The 26,474-nt window shown below is 41.5% G+C and overlaps 1 protein-coding gene across 24 annotated transcripts in view; it reads left to right on the plus strand.

The window, feature by feature from the left end:
• The window catches only part of HECTD4 (HECT domain E3 ubiquitin protein ligase 4), a 165,849-nt gene that overhangs the window by 99,684 nt on the left and 39,691 nt on the right, over nucleotides 1–26,474 (plus strand). For 23 of the 24 annotated variants that reach the window (XR_004961308.1, XR_004961309.1, XM_036276535.1 and 20 more), the window contains 21 exons: nucleotides 410–545; nucleotides 652–793; nucleotides 896–1,062; nucleotides 3,402–3,548; nucleotides 4,225–4,409; nucleotides 5,576–5,729; nucleotides 6,885–7,165; nucleotides 7,380–7,569; nucleotides 8,761–8,842; nucleotides 9,980–10,182; nucleotides 10,864–10,999; nucleotides 12,568–12,750; nucleotides 13,228–13,392; nucleotides 13,775–13,944; nucleotides 14,790–14,905; nucleotides 21,304–21,407; nucleotides 22,660–22,821; nucleotides 22,941–23,089; nucleotides 23,351–23,430; nucleotides 25,194–25,357; nucleotides 25,980–26,217. Coding sequence is in view for 22 of the 24 variants with exons in the window: in XM_036276535.1 (XP_036132428.1) it covers nucleotides 410–545; nucleotides 652–793; nucleotides 896–1,062; nucleotides 3,402–3,548; nucleotides 4,225–4,409; nucleotides 5,576–5,729; nucleotides 6,885–7,165; nucleotides 7,380–7,569; nucleotides 8,761–8,842; nucleotides 9,980–10,182; nucleotides 10,864–10,999; nucleotides 12,568–12,750; nucleotides 13,228–13,392; nucleotides 13,775–13,944; nucleotides 14,790–14,905; nucleotides 21,304–21,407; nucleotides 22,660–22,821; nucleotides 22,941–23,089; nucleotides 23,351–23,430; nucleotides 25,194–25,357; nucleotides 25,980–26,217 (3,354 nt within the window). In the remaining 2 variants the exon portion in view is untranslated. The remainder of the gene's footprint in view (nucleotides 1–409; nucleotides 546–651; nucleotides 794–895; nucleotides 1,063–3,401; nucleotides 3,549–4,224; nucleotides 4,410–5,575; nucleotides 5,730–6,884; nucleotides 7,166–7,379; nucleotides 7,570–8,760; nucleotides 8,843–9,979; nucleotides 10,183–10,863; nucleotides 11,000–12,567; nucleotides 12,751–13,227; nucleotides 13,393–13,774; nucleotides 13,945–14,789; nucleotides 14,906–21,303; nucleotides 21,408–22,659; nucleotides 22,822–22,940; nucleotides 23,090–23,350; nucleotides 23,431–25,193; nucleotides 25,358–25,979; nucleotides 26,218–26,474) is intronic. The other variant, XM_036276514.1, reaches the window with a different exon arrangement.

A 26,474-nucleotide genomic window follows, 5' to 3' on the forward strand; every position in this document is an offset into this window, starting at 1 on the left:
CCAGGTTGTGGGTTCGATCCCCAGTAGGGGGCATGCAGGAGGCGGCCAATCGATGTTCTTGCTCATCATTGTTTCTCTCTCTCTCTCCCTCTCTCTCCTCTCTCTCTAAAATCAATAAAGAAAAATAATATTTTTTAAAAGAATGCTTATACTAAAGTGAACATTGATAGTTTATGAAATTAAATGAATTTTTAGCCTTTCTTTGGAAACCCAATTTTATGAAAAGAGTTTCATTTTTAACCTACTATCTAGGTTTTAAAAATTGGCCTAAAAATATTAGTTATGCTTTGCTGGCTCATTTGGTGGCTGAACTCTCATAGAAAGCAAAGCTATTTGGTAGTTCATGCTGCTGCTGTCTGTCCACATGGGATAGCAGATATGTCAGCCCTTTTATTCCTTTCTGTTCCAGCTTGTAAATCAGCTTCTGAAACAAAGGTGATATCTCATGCTGTGCGGCAGCCTGTTTTTCTTCGTAGCATGTCGGCTCCTTCTGACCTGGAAATGATTGGTAATGAAGATTTGGAATTCACTAGAGCTAATCAGAGGTAAATGGCTAATGGCCAAGGTTGGATTCCCACAAGCAATTAAATGTTCTTCATCAGGACACACTCCCCAAGGGTCTCTAAGCCAACATTGTTTTCTTTTCTGTAGGCGGCGCCATGTGACCAGTCACCGAAGCAGCTCTTTTACGCTTCTGCAGTCATTGGCCATCGAAGACAGCAGGGATAAGCCCACCTACAGTGTCCTGCTGGGGCAGCTGTTTGCTTTCATTGGCACCAACCCTGACCAAGCTGTAGGTTATGTTTTGCTGGCCGCAGATAAATAGCTCTGAAAAGCACAGGGGTCCTGTGACAGTGAGCAGGAGTCAGGTGTGCTTCCTTCTCATGCATTTCAGGTGTCCAGCAGCAGCTTCCTTTTGGCTGCACAGACCAGGTGGCGGCGGGGAAACACTCGCAAGCAGGCCCTGGTGCACATGCGCGAACTGCTGACCGCAGCTGTGCGAGTGGGGGGAGTGACACATCTTGTGGGTCCAGTGACGATGGTCCTTCAGGGAGGACCCAGGTCAGTTGTTTTTGTTGATTTATACTGTCCTATCTGGAATGGGCAAAAGCCCTTCCAAAGATTATTCTTGGGACCAAATCATAGATAGTGGTATTTGCTTAAATATTATATTTTTATACTTCATGATTTTGTAAAAAAAAAAAAAATCAGCATATATAACAGAAAATAAGTCTCTTTACTCACCTTTTCCTCCTAAATTCCACTGTTCATTAACAGCTTTTTGTATCAACTCCACATACATAAATAGCTGTTTAATTCTCTTTAAACATAAGTGTGTAGGTGTGATTTTTTTTTACTTAATTCAGACAATATTATACACGCCTTATTATAATCTGAGTTGTTTTACTCCATATATCTTGGATATCTCTATCATTTTCATGCCTGCTTTATAGTTTTTAAGCACTTCATTGACATTCATTGTATGGATGCCTATATTTTATATTATTTTGCTCATCCCCTGCTGATGGACACATCGGTTCATTCTTTCTTTGCTCTCTCCTCCTCCTCCCTCCCTCCTGTTCTTTTTTTGTCTTTTGCATTTATCTTCAGACAGAGCAGGAAGGAGAGAGGGGGAAAGAGAGAGAGAGAGAAACATCGATGTGAGAGAGAGACGTCAACTGGTTGCCACCCACACGACCCCAACCAGGGCCTAGGACAAACTGTAACCAAGGCACGTGCCCAGGAACCGAACCCAGGACTCTCCGGTCCACAGGCCAAATGCTCTAATCACTGAGCCAAACTGGCCAGGGGCCTCCCTTCTGTTCTTTCTTCCTTTTTTCCTGTTTTTTTTGCATAACAATAGTGCTTTAGTATAACATCTTTATACCTATATTTTTATATACTTTTATATTTATTTACTGGATTAATTTCCAAAAACATAATTGTAGATACTAACTTTGAAGATGATTTTATAACTTTTTTTTTTATCCTCATCCGAGGACATTTTTTGATATTTTGTTCATATAGAGTGGGAGGGAAAGAGAGAGAGAGAAACATCGATGTGTAAGGGACACATCGAGTGGTTGCCACCCACATGACCCAGCTAGGGCTGAGGACAAACTGCAACCGAGGTACATGCCCTTAGCGGGAACCAAACCTGGGTTTCTCTGGACCGCAGGCCGACGTTCTAACCACTGAGCCAAACCAGCCAGGGCAAGTTTTATAACTTATTTGTGAAGAATTTTTCTATACTAGTTTCCTACTGGGCTTTAAAGGTCTTCAGATAGAAATAGAAAAGGCACTTTTCTCCAATTCCCGGACTGGGCCTGCTAGAAGCTGCTAGTGCCTTCTGGCAACTCTCTGAGGAATTCAGGCCAATGAGCAGAGGGCGGTGGCTGGAGGAAAATGTGTTAACCAGAAGCTCATGTGACTATCTTGAGTAATATCTGTCAATCAGGAGAGGCCGGGTTATCCTTTGGAAGCAAACAATTCCAAAATCTTAGTGGCTGAAACAAACTTTGAGTTCTTGCTGATGTCCGTCACAGGCCCATCGTGGCTTGTGGTAATCACAGGGAGCCCAGGACAGAGAGGAGACCCTCGTTTCAAAAGCTGTCCGTTCCCTGGTCAGCGCTCTAGCTCACTGGCCAGACTAATCACATGGCCACCCAACCACAGGGGTGCCCAGAGACTTAGTGAGTAACACCGATGACTACCACAGCTTACTTCCACAGTAATTTCTCCATCACACTGGCAGCATTCATTATTCCTTTTTCCCTCAGTTACTAATGTCGTATGTCAAACATTTGAAAAAATGCAAAGAATCCCGAAGTATAAAATCACCTGTAAATCTAGTACCTTAGGATAAAACCTATTAACATTTTAGTGTATTCTGTCTTTAGGCTAACCGTAGATATCTCATCTCCTATAGTATTCGTGGTTGTGTAGCACTGTATCATATTGCTGAACCTTTATTTCTCATTCGTACAATTGTATTTATAGTATGCATTGCTGCATGGGATACTGTCCATGTATCTCAAATGGTTTCATTATTAAATTAGTTTGTGAAGTGTTGGGTACCATTCTCTTACGCTTAGAAATACTATGGACACTAGAAGGCTCTGAGACGTCCTGCAGTAGGGAGCTCTGCTTAACCTCACCTAACTTAGGATTATGTAGACTTTTCTTGGTGTGGACGTTGTCTTTGACACACACTTAGAAATCCTGCCCAATGGCCTTCTGTGGTCCTGCAGTTTGGGAAACACCAGTGATCTCCAAGATTCCTTTAGTTCTGGATTCATTAGACACTCTTGGGTTTCTCAGAAGAATTCTCCTGCTCTCATGTTCACTATCACAGTTCTTGACATGGCTCAGGAAGCCTAAGATTTGGTTTTGTCTCATAGAATTGAAGAACTAACCTGTGGTGGGATGGTCGAGCAGGTGCAGGAAGCCTTCGGCGAGACCATGACCTCTGTCGTGTCTTTGTGTGCTCGTTACCCTATTGCGTGTGCAAATAGCATTGGGCTCTTGTGTACCATACCTTACACCAGGTAAGCACAGAAATGCTTTTTGTTGTATGTGAGTTATACTGCAGTGTGGTTGATTAAATGAAAATATTTTTTAATTTAGAAAATTGGATTTTTTGCTTTGATTATCCAATGACATCCTTCTGATTAAATGATCTTGCCTCCTAACACCTGAAGTTACTATGTAATTTCCTTATTGTTGAGTTCCTACATGATCAAATATGGCCATTAGAAATTATATTGCATTGTCAGAATGGAGGGGTTTGAAGGAAAGAAAAAGGTCCCTAGGAAATTACAATGTTGGCAAACAATTTTTGCATATCTGCATCTATTTTCTCTCTTAGTCGCTCAGTTAATAGTTTGAAGATGTCAAACACTCATGAAATCATTCTTTGAATCCCCTTGTGATAAAATATATAGTTTTTTTCTATTATGGCAACCTTGAGTTGATGACATCAATTTTTACTTTGCTGTTCTGTATGAACAGACCAGAACTTAAAGAAGTTTCTTGTTTATGAAGGAAATCCTCATTCTACAAAAATATTTCTGGGTTCAATTATTCATGGTAGTACCCTAAGTTGTAGACAAAGAACCATACCGACATGTTTGCTGTCCCTTTGATAACCTGAGTCTTAAGTGAGAGATTCCTGAGGGCTGGTCAGTTATTTTCACTCTGTCCAACCCTTTCCACCTGGCCCAGGAGTGAAGAGAAGTGCCTGGTGCGCAGTGGCCTTGTTCAGCTCATGGATCGACTGTGTAGTTTGAGCAGTCAGACCGAGTCCAGCTCCAGTGAGAAACAAACCAAGAAGCAGAAGGTGGCCACTATGGCCTGGGCAGCCTTCCAGGTGCTTGCCAACCGCTGTGTTGAGTGGGAAAAAGAAGAAGGTAAGCAGCTGGATTCCTTTCTAGAATGCACTGATTTCTTCAGCTGATGTACTTATTTATTAAGTATTTGTGCTGGATGGGAGAAAGAGAGGCTGCATTAAATGGCATAATCAGTTGGATTTAATCAATTAATGATTTCATGAGAGCTTCTTCATCAGCTTTGTTCTGTGAAAATTTATAGCTACACTAGGACATTAAACAAGTAGCCTAACATAGCGGGCATGATGCTAACTGAAATAAACCAAACACAAAAAGACCAGTGAATATATAATTACAGGGTAATGAATGCCATAATCAAGGTGAATGCAAAGTGCTGTGGGACCATAGAGGTTCCTACGGGCCAGCTGTGCTAGGGATCAGGTGGAGCTTACCAAAGTAGGTGACATGTCAGTTATCTTAAAGGGTAGTGAAGATTTCCATGCAGAATAAACAGTCATGTAGGCACAGGGATCCAAGAGATCATGGGAAGTTCAGGAAATGACAAATAATTTTTGTTGCTATTACAAGAGATGCTTAGGAGCAGGGGTAAGGGAGGCTCTGGAACTACAGTGAAAATGGAAAGATTCAAAAAGCTCTTTTACTTTTGAGAAGAGGTAGGGTGTGGGTTAAAATTAATGTTTTCATTGCAGTAAAATGGTGATTCTTTTTTGTCAATCACAGTCTGTTTTATGGTTTTGTATGGATTAATTATATTCAGGTTTAATTAAGAATAATGTCTGCCCAGCTGGCATGGCTCAGTGGGTTGAGTGTCATCCCATGGACTAGAGGTCCTGGTTCTTGGTCAGGGCACATGCCTGGGTTGTGAGCTCGATCCCCAGTAGGGGGCGTGTGGGAGGCAGCCAACCAATGTGTCTTTCTTGCATCGATGTTTTCTCTCTCTCCCTTCCTCTCTTTCTAAAAAAATTAATAAAATCATAGTTTTTTAAAGGAATAATGTCTTTCCTCAACATTGAATTATTTTTCAAGTTACTATTACCTTTTTATGTGCAGATGTTATGAGGAGATGCTAATTAGATGGCTAATGAAATAATGAGCAAGTTAAAGAAAAATTGGGCAAAGGAGAGGGCTTTAACACAGGGAGGGCGAGAGGGAAGACTTGCCACAGCCGCAGGCTTGCCATGGCCTCTTGGGGTTTCACCAGGCTTTTTCTTTCTTTAACTCTGAAGGCGGCTCCACAGAGGCCGTGCACTCAGGCCTGGCCCGGCAGGTGTCCAGCCTTCTCACTAACCATCTTGCCCGAGCCACTGAATGCTGTGGGAACCAGGCTGCTGGGAACGATGCTCTGCAAGACGTCCTCAGTCTCCTCAACGATCTCTCGAGGTATGGCAGGCCCAGCTGGAGCCCGGGAGCTGGTGCTTTCTCTTGAGTGCTTGGGGTTGCTTTGGTTGGCCTTGTCTTCTGAGCAGTCTAAATTACTAGACTGTTCTGACATGCTCCTCTCTCAAGAAAAATAGTAGAGAATAAAGTCATTGAAAAATAGTATTTCGTTCCAAAACATGAGGATTATTTAGTTGAATATTTACATTATAAAATAACATCATTTGCTTTAATACTTTGCTAGTAATATCTGCTAGCCTTTCAAGTCTGTGCATTTGCATTCAAAAACCAAAAATCTTTACCCTCCTTATAACAAGACTAAAGAATAATCAGTCAGGACCTACTGTTACCTCACTTTCTCATGCTGTGTCTGTAAAAGAAGATCTCAGTGGAGGTTCAGTACCATCATGTTGCCATGAGCCCCATGAGAGCTTGTCTGCATAGGCTGCTTGTTGTTTGGCTTCTGCTGGACTCAACGCTTTGTCCTTAGTGACATGTGACAGCTTCAGCTGTCGCAGATCCCAACCTGGCGAGGCATGTGGGGCATGATACCTCTGGCCTCGAGGTACTCCTTAAAAAGAAGTAGAAGAGCCCTGGCCAGTTTGGCTCAGCGGTTAGAGCGTCGGCCTGCGGTCCGGAGAGACCCGGGTTCGGTTCCCGCTAAGGGCACGTACTTCGGTTGCAGTTTGTCCCCGGCCCTGGTTGGTCGTGCGGGTGGCAGCCACTCGATGTGTCCCTTTCACGTCGATGTTTCTCACTCTCTCTCCCTTCCTCTCTCTCCCTCCCACTCTATCTGTACAAAAAATGGAAAAAAAAAAAAGAAGAAGTAGAAGACTGAATTGTGAGGCTCCTAGGTTAGCTTTCTAAGTCTTGGTGCTCTTTGAGGCATGCTGAACTACAGAATCTTATTTAAGTAAACATCAAAGATTAGAAAATATTCAAAAATCTTTTTAAGTATTATTGGTCAATTATGAGTTTTCATCGGATAGTTACAAAAAACCTTGATTCTCCATCATAAAAGCATAGTTCCAAATCCACATTTTCCTCTTGAAATCTAAAGTCATCCATTGATTTAACCTCATTTAGGGACCTCTTGCTTCTGAATTCCTATAGGTCCACATTCCCAGTGTTGTGCAACTTTTCTGTTGTCTTTTCCAGGAGTCACATAGGGAAAGCCATCCTAAGCCAGCCAGCTTGTGTGTCCAAACTCCTCTCTCTGCTGCTTGACCAACGCCCGTCTCCAAAGCTGGTGCTTATCATCCTGCAGCTGTGCCGGGCAGCGCTCCCACTAATGAGCGTAGAAGACTGTGGGAATGTGGAGCTCCCACCATGGAGCTATTCTGTTCCCTCCCTGAACAGTGAGCAGGAGGATCCCAGTGACCCGGCGTCCAAGATCGCCTCGTTGCTGTTAGCAAAGCTGGCAGATTACGTGGTCCCAGGTGAGCAGCTTTGGCCGGGAGAATTGGCACTAAGGTGCCCATTTCTGTGGACAGTCAGACTGAGTTTTCACTTGTCCACAGTAGCAGCTGTGCTTCCTGAGATAAATGGCATGGAGAAGGGAGAAAGGACACGGGGAAAGAGGGAGGAAGAGAGATTCCAAAACCAGTGTTCTCCCTGCACAAACAACATTGCAGTTTTTCTGTTTGCTTAAAGGATGTCAGACAATTCTTTCTCCAACCGCTTCCGAACCTGACACCACGTTGACAAAAACCAGTCCCAAGAATTCCTTAAAAGGAGATAAGGATCCTGGAGAAGAGAGTGAAGCAGTGGATGGCAAGCTCTCCATCTTTATTCACAAGCGGGAGGACCAGTCATCCCATGAAGTTCTTCAGCCGTTACTAAGGTGACAATGATTGTAATAACTACGTGTCATCAAGCACTAACCATGTCATAGGCCCTGTGCTGAATAAGCCCCTTGCATATGTCAGCTGTCTCAGCCCTCTTAGCAATTCTAAGACATAATCACTGTTACTGTCATTCCTGTTGTTACCCATGGAGAAACTGAGGCTGAGCTAAAATGCACACACAGGCTTCTCTGTCCACAACTTAACCACAACTCAGTACTGTCTCTCTAAATCCAACAGAGAGCGACAGCCCTGTTGAGAATGTATTATTTGTATTTGATGGAGTGTTTACAGTGCGACTTGGGCTTTGCGAAGGAATGATGCAGTGTTATTGGCATCCTTCAGCCATCAGTAAATTCAAGGATACCATTGACTGTGGAGTAGAGAAATAAGAGAAACTTTTTAAATGTTTTAATTCATTGAAGTATGAATGACAAGTTTGCTCAACAAAGAAGCAGAAATATGTCATTATTGTGCAATGATTACAAACTTATGGGGCCCCCGTTAGTGGCATCCAGGAAGGCCTGCCATGGAACACAAGGGAATGTAGAGCAGGTGTTGAGGTCGCAGGTGGAAGAGTTCTCTCTTCAAGGAAATGATTTGATGATGGTTTCATCTTCATAATTGGGTCCCTTGTCTGCCATCAAGGCAACTGACAGCACTAATGGGCTGCTGGCAGAAAATAAGCCGGGTCAGGGCAGGTCAGTGCTCAGATAAATCTCTGAGAAACATGTGGGGCATTACATAATGTCATAGTATAACTTTGGTGGCAGAGAAAGCCGAATTATTAGAAAGGGAGAGCTGGTCATTCACACCATGGCATCGAATCCACGCTTTGTAAAGTCCCCTCGTTCTGGGATTCAGATCACGTACTGAAACCTAGTGTGTGCCCGGCCTTCACTTTATTATAGGTTCAGACTTTCGATTTCGTTCAGCTCTTCAGTTTGTACGTCATTTTCATGTAGGTTTTTAAATTATCTTTAAACTCTAAAAACAGCTGTTGTTTTGATTCCTTAAAGTGCTAAAATTAAGCAATGAAAGACCATTTCCTTTTTGTAAAAATCGAGTCTTACTGTGGATTTTAAGATCCCATGATGGTGGCCTGACTGTTACTGATCGCCTTACAGCATGCAGCCCCCACCTTTGACTCTGCCTGTAAGATCGTTGCCTCTCTCTCCTCCCCTGTTCAGTAGCTCAGAAGGACGGCCCTTCCGACTTGGTACTGGTGCCAACATGGAGAAGGTTGTGAAAATGGATCGAGACATGACCAAGGTAACCCTGATACTGAGACATCTGTTCTGACAAGACCCACAACTAAAGAACATTGCCATACTTTAAGTTTTCACAGGAAATGCTTTTTTAAATTAGTCCAGGTTCCCACAAAGAGGCAGGGTGAGAAACTGAAGTCAGTGGCTTAACTGAGGCCAGTTGCAAGAGAAGTAGTCGAAATCAATTTGTCATTAACGTTCAAATGTAAAAGAGAACTCTTGGTTTTAACCCAGAAATTTTTTCTTAGCTCTGTTAAAGAAAGTTTTCCAGCCTAAAAATACTTTAAAAGTAATAATAGATGAAAGGTGCTTAAAGGGTAATTATAGATAATAGGAAAAAAATCTAATGGCCCATCAAAATATAAAAATATGCCCAGGCTTGCCCTGGCTGGTTTGGCTCAGCGATTGGAGTGTCGGCCTGCAGACCAGAAAGTCCCGGGTTCAGTTCCTGCTAGGGGCACACACCAAAAAAAAAAAAAAAAAAGCCCAGGCTCACAAGTTACACAATATATAAATAAAGGAAAGGAGTAAAAAACAGTAATGTGTCATTTTTCACCTGGCAGATGAGTAAAGTTAAGAAAGATTGGTAATGCCCATTATTGTCAAGGTGAGGGTACAAAGGCTTTCTCCAGCATTCAGAGAAAACCATGCTCTTCACAGTGCTGTTTGTAAAAACAAAACAGGATTTGTGTACACATAAGTAGGGGATTGGTTAAAGAAATTGTTACATGTCAATTATACCTCAATTTTTAAAATTATAATACAGTTTTTTAAATTGTTATATTCATATAATAAAATACTGTACAACTCTAAAAAAGGCCAAATAACTCGTTATATACCAGTATAGGAACACATTCGTGATATTTTGACAACTGATAGAAATGGGAAAACTGTGTGTAGAGATCCATGATCATGTAAGTCAGAATTTGCATGGAAAAAATCTAGAAGACTACCAGTTATCTGTGTCTAGGTGAGGACATGGGATGTTTTGGGGAATTTCCCTTCCTACACATAATATTTTAATATTTGATTTTTGAAAAGGAGCCTGGATTGGTTTGGTAGTCGGGGAAAACAGGTTTACAAAGTGTAGTGATGATAAGAGTGACATGAGCATCACGAATGTCTTCAAACTGACCTGCAGGGCGGCTGTTGTGAAGTGATCACAGAAGAGGCTGCAGCTGCTCTTCGGAAAGCAACCAAGTGGGCACAGTCAGGCCTCATTGTCAGTGTCGGGCCACCTGTAGAATCGGTCAACCCAGAGACTGTGAGTGGACTGTCCACAGGTGACAAAAAGAAAACCGCCCAAACTTCCATTTGCCGAGAGAGGAACTCTGAGCTTGCAAGGTAAAACCTTTCAGAGTCCAGCCTGTCCACACTCTTCTCACATTTACTTTGTGATAGGTTTGTTTGAGGGTTTTAATTTTATATCACCCTTTGACCTGCTGGAAATGGAGATTGAGGGCTTGAAATACCTGCCTGAGGTTGTGATGGACAAATAGGGAGGTGCTCCTGGCTGAGAGGACAACCTGTAACCATTGGATTGTTGTTCTGAGAAAGGCCGCTACCAGAACACCGGCTATAGGGTTTTTTTTTAGTATTAGTGAACTCTGGTCTTGCTGCCTTTACTTCTTTCAAACTATACTTCCCACCATCCCAGCTGGACACCTGACCTTCTTTCTGGGATAGGAAAGGATGAGTAAGTATTGGCTCTGGGAAGTCTGTGCCAGGTGCTGTGCGCTATCGAGCAGGGCAGATGCAGGAAGCCTTTTTCCTCCATCCTGATGGCTGACACAGTCAAGTTTGAGGTCCATTGTTTGAGAGGATTCTTCAGTTACCTGAAAAGGCTTTCTTCCACATGATAACTTAGCTTCTCTTTTTCTTAGCTTCTCTTTTTCTTAGTCAATGAAATCTAATTTCTTGCATTAATAGAGAATGTTTCCATCTGAGGCCAACACTAAAAGCTGCTTCTTTACGTTCTTAACCATGGCACTGGGCACTGACAGTTTACTCTGCTGACACTTGCAGGACTGACCCTGTCCGCCCCTTCATCAGTGGGCATGTGGCCAACAGCATGGCTGCGGAAGTGATCGCATTGCTGCATAGCTTGCTGATGGCCCCTGAATCAAATGCCGCTCAGATATGGACCACAACAGCAGAAAAGGTCAGTACAGTGTCACTGCGTAAATGAGGAAGGAAGTTAGGGTTCTTTTTTTTTTAAATTTATTTATTTGTTTTAATTTTATCAGATGGGGGGAAGAGAGAGAAACATTGATGTGAGAGAGACACATCGACTGGTTGCCACCCACACAACCCCAACCAGGGCCGGGGACAAACCACAACTGAGGTACGTGCTCTTAGCAGGAACCGAACCCCGGACTCTCTGGTCCGCGGGCCGATGCTCTAACTGCTGAGCCAAACCGGCCAGGGCATAAGTTCTTTTTGAATCCTGCCTAGCAAGGGACATTTTTAGTAAAGCAAGATTTCCCAAATTGGCCAATTTTACTTGTTACCTGTTTTCCCCCTGGAATTTGTTCTGATTTAGTAGTTTCAACTCTGTTCACCTGCATCTCCTGTCACTGCCAGCTGTAATCTTGCAGGAGACAGGACAGAATTCTCAAGGAAAGAATGGCACCCCTCGTTTCTCCTCCTTGCTTGTGTTCGAGTGGTGCTGACATCAGGAAATCATGCAGCCTTTGTTATTGCATTTGTTTTTGTTTATTTGTTTTTAAATCCCCACCAGAGGATACTTTTTTCCATTTTATCTTCAGATAGAGTGGGAGAGAGAGAGAGAGAAAAACATCAATATGAGAGAGACACATCGATTGGTTGCTTCCTGCACGACCTTCAACCAGGGCCAGGGACCCATCCACAATCAAAGTATGTGCCATTGACTGGAATCGAACCCACAACTCTGGTCCATGGGTCAGCACTCTATCACTGAGCCAAACTGGCCAGAGCAGTTATTGCATTTATTAAGGGTACGTGCTGCCCTGGCCGGTTTGGCTCAGCGGTTAGAGCATCCACCTGCGGTCCGGAGAGGCCGGGGTTCGGTTCCCGCTAAGGGCATGTACCTCGGTTGCAGTTTGTCCCTGGCCCTGGTTGGTCGTGTGGGTGGCAGCCGCTTGATGTGTCCCTTTCACATCGATGTTTCCCTCTCTCTCTCTTCCTCTCTCTCCCTCCCACTCTATCTGTGCAAAAAATGGAAAAATGTCCTCGGGTGAGGATTAAAAAAATAAATAAATAAATAAATAAAAAAGGGTACGTGCTAAGTCTACAGAGGCCTTTGTGTGATTTACATTTCCTGACTGCTCTTTCCGTGATTTATCATTACAAATGAAGCGAGATGTCTGTAATTAATTCCCCTTTCCCATAGTCATTCTTCAGGTGAACTCTATGTATTATGTCCTAAAGGTAATTGGGTGTTGAGATGTAGGCAGTATGCTGTGATGGGTTTCTCTCAGATACATTTTTGCTTTATTTTAAGGGTTTTATTAACACAGTTTTTGATTCTTCCATATTTTGAGTTATGTATTTTCAGTTCTGCCCAATTAACCTAAGGCAGATATGGCAGGAATGTCAGTGGTCTTAGCTAATAGTTATTTCATCCCTCCCTTATCCACAGTTCCTTCAGTACATGGGACCCAGTCACTGCTGTAAGCATTTCATCACCCTTAGTATCAGAACGACCAAAGCACTAACTCCGCCTCCACGGCTGCTTCTTATATTTAGGTTCTCTCTCGTGCGCTGATGTACATTCCACAATTGGGGAAATATGCAGAAAGCATTCTGGAAAATGGAAGCAGTAGTGGTAGAAAACTTGCCAAACTTCAGAGAATCGCCCGCCAGGCCGTCGCCGCACTGTGTGCACTTGGAGGCTTCAAAGAGACAATCAAGATAGGGTCCGAAGTTCAGGTAACCAGCCACCATTTCCCCAGATCATTGCTTTTTCCTGTATATAAACATCCATTGATCAGTTGACCATCTGTAAGACAAGTGTCATCCACCCGGTTGGACAACAATCCTTGGTCCTTCAAGTGAAATAAGGAATCTGAGAAACTCATGAATTCTAATCCCCACTGTGTTACAGACTGTTTAATATTAGAACAATACTGAATGGTGTTAACTATAATACTTGTGTTCTGCAGTGTCATTAATATTGGCAGTATTTTAGAATTGAAAGTTTTGAGATTACATCATACTGTGATCACCTTGACATAAGGTTTTAGGACCAGTTATTCCAGCTCCTGTTCAGGGCTTAGTATCAGCCTTATAATAAACTGTTACTGTAATGCCCGTAATGACAGCTGTGAATTTGCTCTTCCCACTTGTGTGCAGAGTTGCTTCCACTGTCAGAGCCAGTAGGTGGTGCTGATCCATCTGTGTCTCTAGGTTTTAGGTAGAGGAATATCAGGAAGCATCGGAGTGGTGGCTTCTATCAATGAACAGGAAGGTATAGCCACAGTCAGATTCCCACCCATAGACTGTAGAAAGACTTCGCAAGCATCAGACACACTGACTATTCCATTGTCTAGACTTTGTGTGCCAAGATCAGAGGTAAGGTGATTTTTAAATGCATTATTAACATGTCACTGTGAATGGTAACCATACTATAATGAATAATATGCACAGTACAGAAGCACAAATACTTGGTTATTTTAAATTTTACTTGTGATGTGTATTTATATAATGGGGATAATTATTTAATAGTCACATTTGCATGAAAATTGTTATTTCGATGCCAAAATTCAATTCTTTGGTTAGAAATATTTCATTGTGTTGTATTTTTAATTGTTTTGGTCTAGTTTATAATTTTCTGTATGATGATTTTATTTTTTTAACTGATATTTTGAGAATTAACTCCAGATAATAACACCCTCATTTCTTATAAACTAACTACTTGAATTTAACTTTTTGCCATGCCCCCCACCACCATCAGGCATTGCCTCTTCATAAACTGTCCATTACTGAGAAGGTAGTACAGGCAGTCCAGTCCATGTTGCTTCCTCAGGAGGGAAGTCTCTCTATTCACACCTCACTTCCTGCAACAGGAGATGGGTCAGCTCCTGTGATGGCAGTCGTTCGCCTCCTGGCTGAAATAAGAACAAGGTGAGCACCCTCCAAGATCCCTAACATGCTGAGATGGAGTAGGCCGCAGAGGCAGGGGTCCTTTGTGGGCCCCTGCACTCTGGGCTTGGGGGTTCCCAATTTCTACACTTTGAAATAAAGTTTAGCTGTTCCCCTACAAAAATAAATAGTCAAAATGTAATACATGGAATGCATACAGAAGGCTCCACTGATTTGCTTTGGTAAAAGAAATGAGTTTTGTCACAGGGATTCCTCTGTCACTTTGCCTTTTTTAAATGGTTCAGGCTGCCTTAGTACATACCTGGTTCATCACTGTCCAAACTGCTAAGCAGAAAGCTAGAGAATGCGCACAAGTGTTGGCATTGGAAGGAAAAACAGTCTTTTCCTGAAAATACATTCATTTGCTATTTAGCAACAGAAACAAGTTTTGCTTTTGATAATGAGACTTCTCAGAAAGCTCTCATATGTATTTTGCATCAGATGAGAATCAGAGAAATACAGATATTCCAAGCATTTGGATTCCTCTCGTTCCCAGAACACTGATATTGCCCGTGCAGCACAGTTTAGGGAGAGCTTTTAAGAGACAGTGTGGGTTTCTCACCTGGCACTTTGTGTCTCCGTTTAGTGGAGAAGACATTTTCCCTTTTTCTGACTGTCTGTGCAGTGTCAGCAGAGACTATGTGGGAAAGGAGAGGTTATTTATGTATTTCCAAACCAATCCAGCTCAGAAAAAAAGCAAGAGGAAGGGGGAGTTTGAACCTTGTTATAAATTAGGGGACAAAATTGATTGAAATGTTTTTCACAGTTGACTTTTTAGAGAATGAACATTGATGACTTTGAAATATTGTAAATCTTTTAACATTAAGAGCATGCCTGGTCATGGCCCAGCTTTTAGAAGACAGCTTATTTTGTGAAGAATTCATACAACAGTGCCCAGCAGCTGTTGAAGTTCTTAACCTAGTAGCCCAGGAATGCAGTGCTGGTGAGTACCTGTTGTGGGAGATATCTTATCTTAATGAGTTTTGTCAGCACATTACAATTTGATCAAGAAATGTAAACAGTTTTCATGCACACACTGTCAAACAGCTGAGCTCCACAGACAGCACTTGTCACAACTCACTTTCATTCCAGATCTAGAAATGGAAATAAAAGGCCTTCAGATACACCAAATAGGAAATAAGCATTTTTCAGTTTAACTTTAGGACCATGTCAGAGTGGTTTTTTCCTCCATTCATATTAGTTCATTGTCTTTATTTCCGTGTTAGAACTATTTATGAATAGTCCTTAGGGCTGCAGATACTTTCTGACCATTGTATCTGGCTACATTTGAATTCAAAGTCAGGAGTTTACACTAACATCCATCTTTGTGTGTGTGTTTCTGTGTGTATTTATGAAACACTTTAAACAAATACAAAAGTAAGAAGACTAATATAATGAGCCCTCATGTTCCATCACCCAGTTTCAGCAGTTACCAGTCATAGCCGAACCTGTTTCGTCCATGTTTACCCTCCTGATTGTTTTTAAGCAAATTTTTATATATTATTTTATCCATAAATATTTTCATATGTGTCTCTAAAAAAATAAGAACTCTAAAAGAATAACTACAATGCCATGATCACATCTAAAAAATTAACAGTAATTTTTAAACATTCTTAAATATTTAGTCAGTGTTCAGTTTTCTAATTCTCTCAAAAAGTCATACTTGTTTTTACATGTATTTGAATCAGGATCCAAGCAAAGTTCATACACTGTAATTCATTGCTGTGTCTTTCAAATTTCTTTTAAAATATCAATTCCCCTCAGTATCTTTTTTCCTCTTGCAGTTTATTTGTTGAAAGGTTTCCCACAGTCTGGATTTTGCCGATTGTATCCCTATGGTGTCATTTAATATGTTCTTTTGTCCTCAAGTTTCCTGTAAATTGGTAGTTGGCCTGGGTATTTGTAAGTGAAAATTTATGCTTTGTCCCCAAGGATATAATCGGACCCTGTATGAAATTGTTCACAGTTGGATTGGCATTCCTCACTGTTCTAGTACTAGCATTCTTATAAACTGTAAGGAAGAAATTAACCTTTAACTTCCTTAATAGTTTCAGTTTATACTTTTTTAAAGTCATTTCTGTTCATATTATTTACTATTCCTCATTTTATTTGCTTTTTCAGTAACTCTCTAATCTTGTTTTTGTCCTTAAATTTTTATCCTTTTTCACATGGTATTGATTTCCGTTGGTTTTTGCTTTTTAATTTGTCTTCATTCTGTATCTGTTTTACCCCTCAAATCTCCTTCCTCTAATGAGCGTAGTACTGTGGAGCCAGGGACTGTTGTTAAAATTCAGAGGGACCCTAAGAATAGAGAAATGGAACCGAAGAAAAAAGAGTTTGTTAGACTTCTCGAGTGAAATTACTTGTGACTAATTTCTGCCCATAATTTTGTTCTATACTTATGATAGGTCCTTAGTTCCTGCCTCTCTATTTTTAATATTCTTGGGTTGCATATCAGACATTTTTGAATGATTTTAGTAAGCATATAACTTGCTGAACTAATCACTTGCTTTTCTATAGAACTCTTCCTGAATATCCTCTTTCATACATTTTATAAAATAAAGAGGTCTTAATCTGTGAACTTAACTTTGGTACTTAGTGTACAGGCTAGAAATTATAATAATTTAGAGCAGTGATATCAAATGGTTTTAATAATAACCCACCTAACCCTTTTCTCCTAGTGGAAAAGAACTCTGTGGTAACAGAGGGTTGAAAATGTATGAGAAGTACTTATTAATAACTACAAAAGAGAAGCCTATAAGCTATGCACATCGATTTATATTCTAAAATAGTGCCCTATGTCATAAAATATAAAGTTGCTGACTCCTCAGTCATTTACCTGTAAACGGGCCCCCTCCCCACCCAGCATCTGGGTTATTTTGCAACACAACAGTGGATTCTCGTAGCCTACAAGGAGTCATAGACTGTGCTTAGAAGAAAAGATTAATAAAGAAGATTCAAGGTGGTGGGAAGAAGAGAAAGTTCTTTGATTTTTATTTTTAATATGTTGATATTTTTTATTTCATATATGAAAATGTTATAAAATTTACAGGCAATAATATATTGATTCTCTAAAATAATTCAGTGAATTCCTTCTATCATTTTTCTTCATCTGGGATAAATTAAGCAGTAGATTTGGCCATTGTCATATTAACTAACTCATATCTAAATTTTATAGCTTCTCTGATCCAAGAAAGAGTATCTAATTCCATTTGATCTAGGAAGATAGCACTACAACACTTTTTCCCATGAAGAAATATTCCTGAGAAGTTAACTTGATCCCTTGGTTGAAATTACATAGGAAACAGATTTTGAAACTGAAGAAAAGGCTTATAGAAACCAAAAAAAGTTCTCAATTTTATTTTGTACTCTTACAGAGACCAGAATCTCTCAGGTTCCGCTGTTTCCTCTTCTCCTTACATCCTAAATACACCCATTCCCAGAGCCAGAGGTTTTTCTCAAACTTTGAAAGTTCATAAGAATCCTGGGAAGCATGTTAAAATGCTGTCTAAGCTCTACCCAAAAGTCACAGTTGTAAGTTGTGAGTGGCCGTGACAGTTGTGCCGCAAGTGGACCTCAGACATCACTTGAAGAAACAGTGCTCTAAGTTCCGCCCTGACTCACCATCTCTATCTGCCTTCTCCTGTGCTGTCATGGCTTCTGTGTGGGCAGTCCTTCCCCCGAGACCCTGGCCTGGCAGCCGTTCCTCTTAGAAAGACCCCTAGCCTCACAAATATGCCAATTTTAAAACCATAGTCATGCCCAGCTGGTGTGGTTCACTGGTTGAGCATCAACCCATGCATCAAGAGGTCTCTGGCTGGATCCCCGGTCAAGGCACATGCCCAGTGGGGGGCATGCAGGAGGCAGCCAATGTTCTCTCTCATTGATGTTTCTCTCTCTCTCCCTCTCCCTTCCTCTCTCTAAAATAAATAAAGAGCCCGGCCGGTGTGGCTCAGTGGTTGAGCGTCAACCCATGTACCAAGAGATTGCTGGATCAATTCCCGGTCAGAACACATGCCCAGGTTACAGGCCTGATACAGGAGGTGGCCAGTCGATGTTCTCTCATCAATATTCTCTCTCATCAATTTTTCTGTCTCTCTCTCCCTTCCTCTGTCTCTCAAATCAATAAAGGGGAAAAAATGTTTTTTAATAAAAATAAGATACTTCCACCCTGTCTTTACACATCCAATAAGTTTCCATATCCCTTGCCATATCTAATTCTTTCTTTGAAACACCCCTGGAATATATCTCTTCCTACTCATTTCCACTATCAGCTCCTTAAGTTGGGGGCTTTTACTTGCATGTTTAGACACCTGCATTATTCTGCAACCTTTTCCTTCTTGCACGTCGTCTTTTCACATTGTCATCAGTTACTTTCCTGAAGCCCTGATTCGAGTGGCTGATTGTCAGAGGCATGGAGCTGTCACCAAGAAGCTGGCTTTCCTAAACGCTGTTACTACTGTGAAGTTGTCATTTATGGATTAGAACGAGCTTAAAGCCAGTCTGGCAGTTACTTGTTACTATGGCCAGAGTACAATTTGTCGTTTCTTTCTTGAATTTCAGGCATAGGAGCTTTTTATTCTCACACTAGAGTCTATAAGTTCTCCTCTTACATTAAGTCTCCCTTGCAGAAGATATGCCTCAGCTCTGCTGGGTTAGCCCCTGCTCCCTTCCTCCTCCCTAAGAAGTGCTGTTCCTGTATTTGGTACAATTCCACCTATGTGCATTGAAATCTCTCCATGACACTTGCTACTGGTTGATTATAAGGACATTGTTGCACATGGTATTCATTGTTTCCTCCGGTGTAAGGGTCTCAGAATAATTTTTAAGTCATTTTAATGAAAATTATTACAAAGTGCTTATCAAAAATAGCTGGGCTCTTTATAGTTAGTTTACATTTATGTAGTGGACTCCATGAATCCTGTAACTCAGTAGTTTTCCTCTTCAATTTGTCCATTGGGAAACATCTGGATTTGTGCCCTCCCAGGTGTAAATAAAAGACACTGGGCACACAGCTCATGGCCTGACCTTCCTCCTGTCTCCACTTTGATTCTTGTGTTTTTGCCTCAACTTTCCTATCACCTGCTAATCCATATCATTGGATTGTATTAAGTGTCTGAGTGTCTGTGGGTATGGTATAAATCTGTGTTTTACTTTTTTTTTTTATCTTCACCTGAGGACATTTTTGCATTTATGTTCAGAGAGCAGGAGGGAGAAAGGGAGGAAGAGAGAGAGAGAAATATCGATGTGAGAGAGAGACATCGACTGGTTGCCACCCACACAACCCCAATGGGGGCCGGGGACAAACTGCAGCCGAGGTATATGCCCTTAGAGGGACTCTTTGGTCCGTGGGCCAATGCTCTAACCACTGAGCAAAACTGGCCAGGGCTGTGTTTTACTTTTATTGGACTACATTTCATTCCTCCTAAGGCATCTTTTTTTTAAATTGAGATATAATTCACATACCATACAATTTATCATTTTCAAGTATACATACAATTCAGTGGGTTTTAATATATTCACAGAGGTGTGCAACCATCACCACTATCTAATTCCAGAACATTTCCTGGAACAATTCTAGAACATCACCTCTCAATAAAACTTTGCACCCATTAGGCAGTCATTCCTCATTATTCCCCTTCCCCAAGTCCCATGACAACCACCAGTCTGCTTTCTGTCTCTGTGAATTTGCCTCTTCTGGGCATTTCATATAAATGGAATCATACAGTATATGGCCTTTTGTGACTGGCTTCTTTCACTTAGCATAATGTTTTCAAAGTTCATTCATGTTGTAGCAGGTGTCAGTGCTTCATTACTTTTTATGGCTAAATATTCCATTGTATGGATAGACCACATTTTGTTTATCCATTGATAAGTTTATTAACACTTGTGTTCCTGTTTTTTGGCTGTTAGAATAATACTGCTGTAAACATTTGCATACAAGTTCTTGTGTGGACATATGTTTTCGGTTCTGGTGGGTATATATAGGAGCAGAATTGTTGGGTCTTACAGTAATTCTATGTTTAACTTTTGAGGAACTGTTTTCCAAAGTGGCTACACCATTTTACATTTCCACCAGCAATGTATGAGGGTCCCAATTACTCCATACCCTAGCCAACACTGATATTGTCTGTCTTATTGGCCATTTGTATATCTTCTTTGAAGAAATATCTTTTTAAATTCTTTGCCCATTTTTAATTCGGTTATTTGTCTTTTTATTGTTATTATAACAATTCTTTATATATTCTAGATGTACTAGGTCCCTTTTGAGACATGATTTATAAATATTTTCCTCCATTCTATAAGTTGTCTTTTCACTTTCTTAAAAGGACGCATTTGTGTCTCTTGAAACAAAATTTTTTTCATTTTAAAAAAGTCCAGTTTATCTAATTTTCTTTCACTGTTTGTGCCTTTGGTGTCATATTTGAGAACCCACTGCCTAATCTAAAGTCATGAAGATTCACGCCTATATTTTCTTCTCGATGTTTTATAATGATATGGCTATAGGTTTTTAGGTCTTTGATCCATTCTTGAATACATTTTTTTAATGCCCTGAGGTACTCCTGAGACATCTGACTCCTGATTGTTCTAGACTCTTTATTAGTGCCAAGCTACCCGACTTCTTTTCTTCTCTGCTTGCTGAACCCCAGTATTTTCTAAGGTCTAATTTAAGGAAGGCATCAATAAAGGCTGTCTTTATTACACCTTTCTCAATCCCAGAATGCACTCATCACCCACTCATCTGTGTCTGTGTTTGGGTCTTTTATCATGGAACACATTACAACCTTGTGCTGTGTTCTTTATTGTATATATGTATGCGTGTACATATCTTATCTCTGTTCCTAGCTTCAGCTCATACTGTACTCTCCAACATCTAGCACTGTGCTTATAGGAGTTGTTCGGTTGGTAGTGAACTTTTGAGAAAATCAATTTAGATGATAATAATAACCTTTATTTGTCAGACGATAATACCAGCTTTCATTTGAGTGTCCTGTGCTAGGGACTTGGCTAAAGCCTTTCCTTGAATTTTTCATCTCGTCTTCACAACCCCCTGTGAAACACACAGGCTGTGTTATTACCCCTGTACTGGAAGTGAGATGGCAAATACTGAGGAACGGAGCCAGATTCCGAATCCAGGCCGCCAGCTCCAGAGCCCATGCTCTTGACCACAGTGCTCTGCTGCTAAGTGCAGCAGACAAAGGTGCCTCAGGGCATTTGCTCTTTTGTAAAAATTTGAATAATCTCTATAAGCATTTTATTATTTTGACCCTACTCCAAAAGAGTAGGAGCCTCTCTGGGGTCGTAGGACTTGTTTTCACGTATCCAATGTGACCCCTTTAGGAGAGCGACTTGCAGTCGTGGAGGTGCAGTGTGAACGGCTGAGGATGCTGTACCGGGACTGCGCTCGGCCCCCTCCGCCACCACTGCAGGCCGACCGGAGACAGGTGAGCTCTCTGCGAGTTGTATCATTCCCTTTATACAAAATGTCCAGAGTGGGCAAATCCATAGAGACAGAAAGCAGATTGATGGTTGCCAGGGGCTGGGGGGAGAGAGGAATGGGGAGTGACTACTTATGGGCTAGGGTTTCTTTTAAGGGGACACAAATGTTCTAAAATTAGATCGTGGTAATGGTTGCACAGCTCTGAATATCCTATAAACCATTGAATTGTATACTTTAAATGGGTGAATTATGTTATATGAATTATATTTTAAAATATTGGTGCATCTAAGTAAGAATATATAAAAATTGAAGTATTCTTGCAATTTTTCTGTAGGTTTGAAATTATTTCAAAATAAAAAGTTAAAAAATATATAAAAAGAAATCTCAGCATTTCCAGTTACCTGTAATTTTTTAAAATAAAAATCGGTTTCTGAAGTCCATACTGTTTTGTGTCTAGCTTTTTTCTTCCTGTACATGAGCCTTCCACATCAACCAATAAAAACTTAATAGTCCAACGTATACTTGTGCCTCAGTTTACTTACTCAGGCTCTTATTGTTGCAAATCCACGCTGCCTCCAGTTTTTGCCCTATTAGTGATCTGAATGTCCTTGGAGCTCATCTTCACATGCATCTTTTAGCTCTTTCTTTAGGATAAAAGTGAAATGGAAGGGTTTAAAAAAAAATACGCTTTTATCTAATAGAGAAACTTGAAATTTTATGATGAGTTTTATTAAAAACTATGAAAGTGAAAAATGAGGCAATTAACCTAACCAAGAAAGGGAGGGTAACCATACAACTCCTTTGTTGCTTTGAGCTGAATATTAAGTCATAGTAATATAAATTCTGATTACTGATTGAACTAAAATGTGTCCTATAACTAACTGCACTGGGAAGACGAGGGACTGAGGACCTGTGTATGTACATGTGTGTAAGGAGAAGTAAGTAGGTGGGAATTACACCTCTTTGTCATGATACAGGATAAGTGATGTCTTAATGGGATAGTAATAATAGCATTATAAGCACTGAAGGAGAAATAAAGAGGTAAGAATCAGAATTAACAGTTAAAAGAGTTAAGAGTGATTATTTCTAAAGAGCAGGACTGGGCACAGGGAAAGAGGCTGCCTTTTTTAAAATAAAGAAAAGTTTCCTTTGGGGGGAAAAAAGACACTATTAAATGAAACTTATTTTTCTTCTTCTAGAGAGTAAAGGGATTTGTGTTTGCACTTTTATTAAATGAGAGTTTTTCCCTGATATAGCCCAAAGAGATAACCTGGAGCCCCTCGAGAGTGTTTCCACCCGTCCGCGCCTGTATGTTCTCCTCGCACCTCACTTCCGTCACCTTCCTGGCCGACCCCAGTGCTGGGGGCGGTCTGCCCCGGGGCACCTTTATCTATGCCACATCACCACTGCCAGTTCAGGTGAGAAACCACATGGCACGCTGGCTGGCGTTCACCATTTTCCTTCAAATTTGAAAGAAAAAGCAAGTTCAAGGGCCCAAGTTGAGTCCTCTGATTGCCAACTTCTGGTGTTTCTTCAGGCCCCTTCTTTTTACTGGGAAATTGAAATTGTTTCCTATGGAGATACTGATGACGACACTGGACCAATAGTTTCCTTTGGCTTTGCTACAGAAGCAGAGAAACGAGATGGGGCTTGGACTAATCCAGTGGGCACTTGTCTTTTCCATAAGTAAGTGACTACTATCACTATTACTTAGAAAAAGTCATGGGTTGGGTGTTTTAATACTACACTATTATCATTATAATCTCTGCCCCCGAAAATGTATAAAATACTAGTTGGAAATATATGCCTGTTTAGGGAACGAGAAGAGCTCTCAGGATTTTGCAACGAATTACTCTCATGCCACTGAAGCCCCTCAGCCTGCTCACTGCTTTCCTGCCTCCGTGCTGGCAGGTTAGCCTGTCCTTGACTCCCCTTGTTTGTCTACAGCAATGGCCGGGCCGTGCACTACAATGGCTCCAGTTTGCTGCAGTGGAAGAGTGTTCGTTTAGATGTGACTCTCTCTCCTGGTGAGTGCAGCGGGGCCTTTTTTATCCTCTATTTCTGTTGTTCCCAGATTTCAGTCTAAGTAGGTTAAAATTAGATGAACTTAGCAACTGGAAACAGGCAATTTATCTTTTAGTGAGAACCAAATACTTGTCATCGTTGTTCCCGAGTTTACACCAAGCCTGTCCTTTTATGAGGCCATTATCAGGAGAGCCTCTAGTAGTAACTTAGGAGTCACATTTACCTTCTTTCCTCCATCATGAGAAAATTCTGAGACGTTGCTTCTCTCTGAAGTTTGGTCTTCCATCAGCTTGTTATGGATGAGCACATAAATACCTTCAAAAAAGGAGAACTCTGCCACTAGCCATGAGACATTTGTGAAATGTATTATGCATGAAATGTACAGACATACTGTAGCCTTTGCTCTTGGTAGCCTAAACATCTGGTCCAGCTTCAACAAATATTATGCCCAGATGTTTCACACAAATTCAATTCAATTTAAAAAACAACTCCCCCTCCTTCTTTTTGGCCTCCGTGTAAGTAACTTGATCTGTGTAGTAGATGAATTGGGATCAGTTGAACCTGCTCCAGCAGTAGCAAAATATAGGCGTGCTCCTCCTAACATCAGAAGCAGCCAAACATGGTGCCTACTCATTTGCACACAGAAAGCCTTGGCATCATCTCTGGTAAAACTGCAGTTGTTCCAGGTGGTAGATGATCTGGATGCGTAGACAGAGAATACCAAATCACTGTATCCAATAGAGAGCCTTGTGTAGCTGCCAGGGGGGCTCATTTGCCATCGCTTATCCTCGAGGGAACTGCTTGTTAAATTGCACTTTTCAAGGGGAAGTGTAGTGTTTTCAGTTATGGTTAAGTTATGTCTTGGAAATAATTTACTGGCAACATTATTTCTCTCTTACTTTATGGAGCAGAACTGTGACATAACAGCTAAGTACTTACTGAAATGCTTTAAGCACACGGGAGGGGAGGGCAGGGGAACCATAGAATTTTTAGTCATTTGATGCTGTTGTTTGTTTTGTTTGATCACATTTTGATTTTTGAAACAGTGTTGGCACACATGCTGCCCTCTTCTTAGAGAATGTGTGTGGCGGGGCGGGGGGCAGGGTCAGGTACTCATGTAATTTTTACAACATAATCTCAACCTCTATACCAACACTTCCAGTGTCCATTCACTTGTCAGCAGATACTCACTGATCATCTCCTATGTGCTGAGCTGTCTCCTCCCCTTAAGGTTGCCATGGTGAACCATGACTATTCCCTGGCCACTGGGAGGCCAGTCTTAGTGTATCTAAAATATATGAGGCCCTCTGATGAAAATCAGAGTCCTAGAACTTCAAGCACTTATTGGAGACTTTACTATAATAGATTAGTTACAGAGCTACATGTGCTAGCAGTGTCCCTGGAGCAGCCAGCATCAGAGTGCTGATGTAGAACACACTCCTCTTGGGTCTCAGTTCTGTCCCAGTATCCAGTTGCCTGATGAGAAAATAGCAGGGCTTCTATTATCTTAGCAAGTCAAACACTAGATATTTTTCTTCTTCCAAACATTGCATTTTTAAAATTGTTCATTTCTACTGTAACTTTATGTTTATTTAAATACAATCAGTTACTTCATGTCTTTTTCAGATGTAACCAATGGCATAAATAAATAAAAAGACAGATACTTAGTGATATGTGGCCTTGTTGCACAGGTTGCAATTTGGAAGTTTATTTAATAGTCCATAAGAGGGATAAAAGTTGGTTTCCTTCCTGTTTTCTGCCACAGGTGACGTGGCAGGAATTGGCTGGGAGAGAACCGAGGGGACTCCACCTCCTCCAGGGCAGCCGGCCAAGGGCCGGGTGTACTTCACGTACTGTGGGCAGCGCCTCTCGCCGTATCTCGAGGACGTCTCTGGTGGGATGTGGCCTGTGGTTCACATTCAGAAAAAGGCAGGTTATCTTGTTGGGATGGAAAACAAATTCTCCTTAGTAATTTAGATGATGCTCAACCACATTGGGAGGGGGAAATCTACTTTACTGGCTCCACTAATTTAAATGGTAATCTCATCCAGAAACTCCTTAACAAACACATCCAGAAATAATGTCAAATCTGGCACCCGATGGACAGCCAGGCAAGCTGACACATAAAACTGATCATCACAGTATGCAAACCATAGACTTTATGAAAGCAACACCAAGCAAATCTGATCATGTCTTCATTACCCTGAGGAAGTGATATTGAACCAGGTCTGGAATATTTACTGGTCTTACTAGGCAAAATGGGAAGAAAGTATGTTCCAGGTGAAGGGAACAGTCTATGTGGTGGCATCAAGTAGAAAGGAACAGTGTTGGAAACAAGAAAGTTCACTGTGAGCAGCAAAGAACTTGAGAGTTCAAGGTGAGGGTAGGAAGAGCTCTGAGTACCAGTATATACAGTCCCTTGGCCTGGTTTCATGTGCTGTCCCATAGGTGGACCATTCTTACAGTTTGACATTTAATGAGGGTCACCTCTGGGTGTTAAAAATAAATAAGCCTAAGTCCTTTCAAATTTTTTATTTTTTCTACTTTCCAGAACACCAAGACTCGAGCTAACTTTGGCTCCCGGCCTTTTGCCTATGCCGAAGGACAGGCCCACCGCAATGCCGCCGACCTGTGCACTGACCTGGCAGAGGAGATCAGCGCTAACTTCGAGGCCCTGCCCTTCGCCATGGCATCTGACAGTGACAACGATGCTGGCACCAGCATTGCATCAGACCCGGGCACTCATGGGCCACCATGCCGGATTGCGGCTGTGGCCACTGCTCAACAACGTAAGCCTCCTCCTCCCAGGGCCCCACTGCATCCTGGGAATGCAAATGCTGTTAGTTCCAGAAGTCCATTTAACTTGGGCTCGCTCTGGTGCCCGTAGGGAATGGGGTAACTGGTCTGGTGAAAGGAAATAGGGAGGAGGATGAAGTAAGGCAGACTGGGAAGTGTATCCCCCACATACAGGAAGCCTGCCACCACTTAGTGCCACATAGAATGTGACCACGTGAAAGTGCATGCCTGAAAGATTGTCCATTTATTA

The sequence above is a fragment of the Molossus molossus genome, unplaced genomic scaffold, assembly GCF_014108415.1.
Source record: "Molossus molossus isolate mMolMol1 unplaced genomic scaffold, mMolMol1.p scaffold_m16_p_22, whole genome shotgun sequence".
Lineage (NCBI taxonomy): Eukaryota > Metazoa > Chordata > Mammalia > Chiroptera > Molossidae > Molossus > Molossus molossus.